The sequence below is a fragment of the Epinephelus moara genome, chromosome 16 (genome assembly GCF_006386435.1).
Source record: "Epinephelus moara isolate mb chromosome 16, YSFRI_EMoa_1.0, whole genome shotgun sequence".
In the NCBI taxonomy this organism is placed as follows: domain Eukaryota; kingdom Metazoa; phylum Chordata; class Actinopteri; order Perciformes; family Serranidae; genus Epinephelus; species Epinephelus moara.
This window is the reverse complement of record NC_065521.1, coordinates 6929569-6936834: the sequence shown is the minus strand read 5'-3', so window position 1 is coordinate 6936834 and position 7266 is coordinate 6929569. Positions and strand designations below refer to the sequence as shown.

Here is a 7266-nt window from a genome sequence, read left to right as displayed (position 1 = left end):
TTGGACGAAGATGATGTGGCCAGCATGATGACCTCCGCTGATGCAGATGAGGTGGCAAGCAACATGACCTCCGCTGATGTAGATGATGTGGCGGCGGCTAGCGACGCTGATGATGACTCTGATGATGACTCTGACGACGATGCTGACACAGGTGCAGCGGCAGCCAGCGACTCTGATGACGACTCTGATGATGACTCTGACGACGATGCTGACGCAGGTGCGGCGGCAGCCAGCGACGATGACTCAGACTCAAGCGACGATGCTGATGATGCTGACGCAGCTGCGGCGGCAGCCAGCGACGATGACTCAGACTCAAGTGACGGTGCTGATGATGCTGACGCAGCTGACGCAGCGACAAGTGCTTAATAAGCTATGAAGTCAGAATCCCTCACGACATCCTGCCTGTAAGTCACAAGTATACAAATTGTCTTCTCTTATTTTTCAGTTAATTTATTTGTGAAATGACTGACGCCTACAGACATTTCTTATGTGATGTGCGTATGATTACACCGCTCATATCGTAAAATAATTTATCTGCCAAAAGGAGCAAACAGAGATGGCAAGAAATATAAGTAACAATGATAGCAAAAACTCTCTCAGTGATCACCATGTCTTGTCCTCTGAAGGTTATTTAGTTATTTAATGTGTAATACTCCAGGGACAAGTATATTCAATGGGACCACACAAAATGATACACGCAGAGCCATCTGTGACATATTTGTTCTGTTGTCATTATGAGCACTTGGCTGAGCAACATTTGTTTATAATATAATGTAAGGTAACATTTAATCTCAAGAGAAAAATATACACAGATCATTAGTGAGGATTATGTCAGCCGAACTTAAGTGCTTCACACATTCACAGGGACAAAAAAAAAAAAATCTTATTTTTTGTATGCTGTATATTCATGTGTATCTCTATCTGTTCTACCTCCGCAGCTCTCCAGTTTAACGCCTGATCTACAGCAAAACGGCTATCATCTTGATTGCCAAACTATGTACAATAAAACCACCTGAGGCNACACAGCCCCCCTGCTCCAGCTTGTCCTTCACTACCTGTCAAGTGAGAGATCAGCTGAGGAGGATAAAGACGAGGAAGGCTGCGGGTCCAGATGGCATCAGCTCCTGTGCCCAAGACTCCGCACCCCAAGGACTTCAGCAGCTTCAGACCAGTGGCATTAACATCGCACCTCATGAAGAACCTGGAGTGCCTGGTCCTGTCTCATCTCCGCCCCGCAGTAGGCCCTTCAATGGACTCGCTGCAGTTTGCCTACCAGCCTGGCATTGGGGTGGACGCCGCCGTCATCTTCCTCCTGCATAGAGCTCTTTCTCACCTGGAGAAGCCCGGAAGCTCTGTGAGAATCATGTTCTTTGACTTCTCCAGCGCTTTCAACTAGAGATGTCCCGATCCGATATTCGGATCGGTATTGGCCGCCGATATTAGCAAAAAACGGGCATCGGCATCGGATTGGACTGCATGGAAAAATGCCGATCCAAGAACTCTGATCCAGTTTTTCACGGAATCCGCTCCAGGTTTTCCGGCCAGCCCAGCGCTCCGCGATTCAATCAGTCCATTCCAGTGATCCGCTCCAGCTCTTACTATCAATCCACCAGGCCAGCATGCAGACGGCAGACACACGGAGGGTAGGAAGAGTAGCGGTCAACTTAGTTAACTGACTATTTGTTTTCTGCTCTGGTTTTTTGAGAGTGATATTTTTATTTGGTTTACACTCTTACTGTTTAAGTAAAGAGCACTGATGGCATTGTTTTGGGCACAATTAGTGAAATTGGAGCCAGGATGGACTACAAAAACACTACTAAAATAACTGAAAAGGACAGGCTGCATTGTTTGTTAAATGCCAACAATGTCTTGTGGTGTTAATCTTTTTTTTATTTATTAGGGGAGCAAAGCACACGTGTGTGGAGTCTTGCTGCTATTTTAATTTCATTGTTAGACATTTTAAAGATTTCTTGTGTTGATTTATTTTCTATTTATTAAGGGGCCAAAGCAGCCAAAGCAAACCAGCTATATTTTTTATTTAATGTTAATGTTCAAGTTTAAAGTTTGTTTATTTAACCCTGTTAACAATAAACAGGTCAGTTTCTCATACCAACTGTTGTGGATCATTCTAACTAACCCGATTAAGTAGTTGTTCTTGTTAGAGTAATATTGCTTGATCAAACCTTTTCTAACATGACTGACAACAAAGTAAGTGAGCTTGGATCGGATTGGTATCGGCCAAAACTCAAGGTTGTAATATCGGTATCGGATCGGAAGTGAAAAAGCTGGATCGGGACATCCCTACTTTCAACACCATACAGCCTGCGCTTCTCTCCGACGACTATGCCATAGTCGGCCTCATCACAGATGGGAATGACAGGGAGTACAGAGAACTGAACCAGATGTTTGTGGACTGGTGCCTGAGGAACCACCTCCACATCAACGTGGGGGAAAACCAAAGAGCTGGTGGTGGATTTCCGCAGGCGCAGACTCCTCCCCCCAACACCGGTGAACATCGAGGGAAAGGACATTGAGATGGTGACATCTTATAAGTACCTGGGTGTTCATCTTAACAATAAACTGGACTGGACTAATCACATAACAGCACTATACAGGAACGGCCAAAGCAGTCTCTACCTGCTGAGGCGGCTCAGGTCTTTTGGAGTGCAGGGGGCACTCCTGAAGACCTTCTTTGACACTGTGGTGGCATCAGCCATCTTTAACGGAGTGGTCTGCTGGGGCAGCAGCGTCTCGGTTGCAGATAGGAGGAGACAGGACAAGCTGATCAAGAAGGCCAGCTCTGTCCTGGGATGCTCTCTGGACTCTGTGCAGGTGGTGGGAGAAAGGAGGATGACAGCCAAGCTGTCATCTCAGAGGACTAATGACTCCCATCCTCTGCAGGAGGAGATAAAAGCTCTGGAGAGCTCCTTCAGCGATAGACTGAGGCCCTGTTTAGACGACAACAGTTTCTCTAAAAACGGAAAAGTCTGTCCTTTGCGTTTTAAAAAACTTCTGCATTTATATGACGACGTTATTGAAACAATCCCCGCTCACACGGAGCCGCAAAATCTACTGGAAACGCTGTAGTATGCACACCAGGCCAGTGGGTGGCAGTGTAAATCTGCAAAGCAACACCACGGCATGACGCCCTGCGCCTGCGCTGAAGCGCCTTCCTCTACAATGCGGTGATTACAAACCAAAACAAAGAAGACACAATGGCGAAAGCATGCACAGATAACTTTGTCTGGATGGACGACGAGGTGGAGTTGCTGCAGTAACAGATCTACACTTAACTTCAAATCAAAAGGGTGAGCAGCACAAACAGAGCTCGGCATTGTTGTTGTGACGGTCAGCATGTCTAGTGACTGGAACCGTAATGCGCATGTGTGAAAAGTCTCCGTTTTCAGAGAAACTGCGTAATGCGCATGTGTGAAAAGTCTCCGTTTTCAGAGAAACTGCATATTGCAAGTTTACATGACAACGTTTCCAAAAAGTTGCACTCTGGAACCCGTTTTCAAAACGTTGCATGTTTCCAAAAAGTTGCACTCTGGAACCCGTTTTCAAAACGTTGCATTTTCAGGCACCCAAAACGCCACTGTCGTGTAAACGAACGGCCAAAACGCAACTAAAGTTTACCGTTTTCAGTTGAAATTGTTGTCGTATTAACGGGGCCTGATTCACCCAAAGTGCGTGAAGGAACGCTATCGCAGGTCCTTCCTGCCTGCTGCTGTCAGGCTACATAACCAGCACTGCTAACAATAAACTGCACCATGGACACTTTAGGGACACCATAATAAGCAAAACTGTCCCCCTTGTTGTTGTTTATTTGCACATACAATTTTCACTTTGCACTAAATATGTTCACTTTAATCTATTGCTCACTTTTGATCCACTGCTCATTATTATTATTATTATTATTATTATTATTTATTGATGTTTCTTGTATTTTTTGTACTTTTTTTGCATGCCTAGTTTTTTAAGTTTCCAAATTTTGAAATCTTTAATCTGACTCTTTCCCCTTGACTGCTGTAACACTGGAATATATATATATATATATATATATATATTTTTTAAATATGTACCTGTTCTTGGACCAATTTGATTTTACGTTTTCCTCCCCGCAATTCATCATCCATCCTCTTGTCACACTGAAGAGACAGCGTGGACAAATGGTTTGCCTTCAAGAGAAAAATATTACATACAACAAATCAGTACAGTCATCTTGGTAATAAAAATATTAAGATTTTAATTGTTTCATGGTATAACACAGCAGTATCATTTGTAATGACGCACATCACACATGGCTTTTTATACACTGTATCAATCTCACTGCCAATGGTACTGTGCCAAACGCTTACCACAGTAAATTGGCTATTGTATACACAGACCTTATTTTCACACAGTCTCTTTTTTTTTGACATGTACCAACCAGCACATGTCAGAAATACTGGTAAGACAGACAACAAACTACCTTCTCTTCTCCTACTCCCGCATCATCCTCTCCACTGCAATGATCACCTTGCTCCAGAGCATCCAGCAGGTTGGCCGGTCTCTTCTGGCTCTCCTGCATCTCACACTCATACTCTATACACACCCTGGCCATCCCGTTAGCTCCAGTGTGTTCATCTGATCACAAAGGCCAGACAAAAGGAACAGATAAATGAAGAACTTACTTTCCTCTGTGGATTTACTCCCTTTATCTTTCTACTCACTGAGTCTCCTCCTCTTCAGGCTGGGAAGATGGGCATCCAGCACCTTGGCCTTCTGGGTGTGGGAGCTTTGAGAGGATGAGCAGGGACTGAAGTCAGAGGACCGAGTGTCTGGTAACGACACTGTTCCACAGCTCTCTGCTGCAGCCTTCTTCTCAACCACGGGTCTCTGACACATTCAGACACAACCAAAACAGTCAGTATACGCTGACAAATTAAACTGCAATCAACTTCTCTAATGCAGTGCCATCAAACAGCAGATGTGACGCATTCTGCCACAGTCAAATGTACTGTATTTACCTAGAATCACCATTTACATGTAATTAGGCAAGTGTTTACGGGGTGTATCTTTTTATCCATTTCATTGTCCTTTCTCATAGAAGTTGTCTGTCTTCTATTGTATCAATATGACTGGTCCTCCAGAGGACCAGCATGTAGGATTAACGTGGATATAATGGCAGGAATGGAATATAATCACAACTATGTTTTCGTTAGTGTATAATCACCTGAAACTACAAATTATTGTGTTGTTGTTACATTAGCATGTGCTGTTTATATCTACATATGGAGTAGGTCTTTTTCCAGCCCCCAGGAACAACGCCAGGCTTTGAGGCAATTGTACACAATGGCCAAACGTGGAATTACTACTTCCGAGTCTGTCATGAAATGCCATTGGGCCAAAAAAGACTTTTTCCCATGGACTTACATTGTGGTAGACACGTCTATAAATAAGTGGAAAATTTTTTTTGAGCGTAACAACCCTGCAAAATGACTTGTTTCAATATCAGGATTTAATCCATTTGGTCCAATAACATTTCAAAAGTCTACAAGAGCCACATGATTAAATCATTTTATCTTCATTTAAGTTAGCAGATGCTAAACTAGAAGTTAGCCTCTTAGCTGCCATAAGTCTCTAGTGCGACTGCATTGTGGGACCAATGATGCCAAAGATCTGGGAAATTAAGCTTTTTTTAGCTTCATGCACCAGCAGGCAACTTTTATAGGAACGAACAGAGAATGACTGTGTGTTCCAATCCCCATACTACCATACTATATAATAGGGCCGGGCATTTTCAGGCTGAATGGCAATACACAATATATATTAGGGCTGCACTATATATCATCTGAACATCGCCATTGCGATGTGCGCATGTGCGATAGTCACATCGTAGGACATGAAATGTTTCCTTTTTTTTTTCATAACATGTAAACTTTGCAGGAAAGCCCAATCAGTCTTCTTTCAGCATTGGCAGTATAAAAACAAAATCAGGGAGTGTGGCAATATGCTTCCTTCCTACTTTTGTTTATACAGAATGCGCCTTTTTCGGGGCTATGGGGGGCGTGAGCAAGTAACAAACCGTTTGGGGGGTGGGGCACCCCCCCTAATATAATGGTAGGGGAAACACTGGAGTATGACATGTTAGATCATTAACCTTAGCCTGGATTAATAGAAAGGTATCATATGAATACAATGATGAGTCAGCCTAATTCTTTCCAAATAGAGCTATTCAAATCATCTGGTGAAAATTCTTGTATTTATTAATATCGCAATATATATTGCAAAAAAAAATAAATAAATAAATCGCATTGTCAGTTTTTACATATATAGTGCAGCCCTAACATATGTATATGTATATATCAGGGGCGGCTGCTGGTCTTTCAAACAGAGGAAGCTCACTTTAAGTTTACATCATAAAAGTTGTCATATTGTAGCGAGGCAGTAACTTATGAAAGGAGCATTTAATTGAAGCTGTTTCAACCACACTCATGCCATAGAACCACAGCAAAACACACCTCAAAGATTTTCAGATGGGTGAAAAGACATGTTACTTTTCCCCACCCTTTGCACCAAATCAATCTGAGGTGTTGATCTGCCCTGCTGTTTAACTCTAGGTTTCTCCTCGTAAGGAAGATTATCAAATGGCTTCGCCAAAATCCGGTCGACAATATTCAAATTGTCTGCCATTATGTGCAGCTTGCTAGCTCGCTCGCTAGCTAGCTGGGGCTGCTGCACGAGGCTAGTATGACCGCCTGTGAGTGCTTTGGGACGGTGGAGGGGCTCACAGCAGCACCCGCTGCTCGTTGGGGACAGTAACTGCAGAGTGAAAGAAGTCAGAGTCTCCAAACACGAGTACAGTCTCCAATAACACCAGAAAAAGATGCTAGATTTGTCGCTAGTCGTTTTTAACAAAGAAAAAGTCACTAAGTGGATTGGAAAAGTCTCCAGATCAACTTGGAACAACGGAATGAAACTTGGAAAAATGCTCCGGTGGTGGTTTATATTTCAAGATCGCTGATTCGGTCATTTCGCTGTCAATCAAAAAGGGACTCAGCCTCAGACAGATCATCCAATCATCATGCAGAAGTCCAGCGTCCAGGCCAGCTGAGGCCAGCCCACTGCCCCATAGACCCCCAGAGACGCTGAGCGTCCGATGGGCAGGACAAAACTGAGCATTTATCCAATGACTGTCTAGTTTTGCTGCAGTGGAACAACCCACTCTATGCTTCCCCATTGAAGTCCTTGGACGCTGAGCTTCGACACTGTTTAATGCACTGT

The 7266-nt window shown here is 43.6% G+C and overlaps 2 protein-coding genes across 5 annotated transcripts in view; one reads left to right on the top strand and one right to left on the bottom strand.

Moving 5' to 3' along the window:
* Nucleotides 1-6: 6 nt before the first annotated feature.
* Nucleotides 7-1009, top strand: LOC126402612 (clumping factor A-like). Its single transcript, XM_050064755.1, has 2 exons — nucleotides 7-404; nucleotides 939-1009. The coding sequence occupies exon 1, from the start codon at nucleotides 25-27 to the stop codon at nucleotides 364-366; it is 342 nt and encodes a 113-aa protein (XP_049920712.1). The 5' UTR covers nucleotides 7-24; the 3' UTR covers nucleotides 367-404; nucleotides 939-1009.
* Nucleotides 1010-1105: 96 nt separating this feature from the next.
* Nucleotides 1106-7266, bottom strand: part of rtel1 (regulator of telomere elongation helicase 1) — a 63767-nt gene continuing 57606 nt past the window's right edge. For 3 of the 4 annotated variants that reach the window (XM_050064603.1, XM_050064602.1, XM_050064604.1), the window contains exons 24-27: nucleotides 4713-4878; nucleotides 4472-4626; nucleotides 4083-4178; nucleotides 1106-1333 (exon numbers count right to left, since the gene is read on the bottom strand). In XM_050064603.1, the coding sequence (XP_049920560.1) occupies nucleotides 1247-1333; nucleotides 4083-4178; nucleotides 4472-4626; nucleotides 4713-4878 (504 nt within the window). In that variant the 3' untranslated portion in view covers nucleotides 1106-1246. The remainder of the gene's footprint in view (nucleotides 1334-4082; nucleotides 4179-4471; nucleotides 4627-4712; nucleotides 4879-7266) is intronic. The other variant, XM_050064601.1, reaches the window with a different exon arrangement.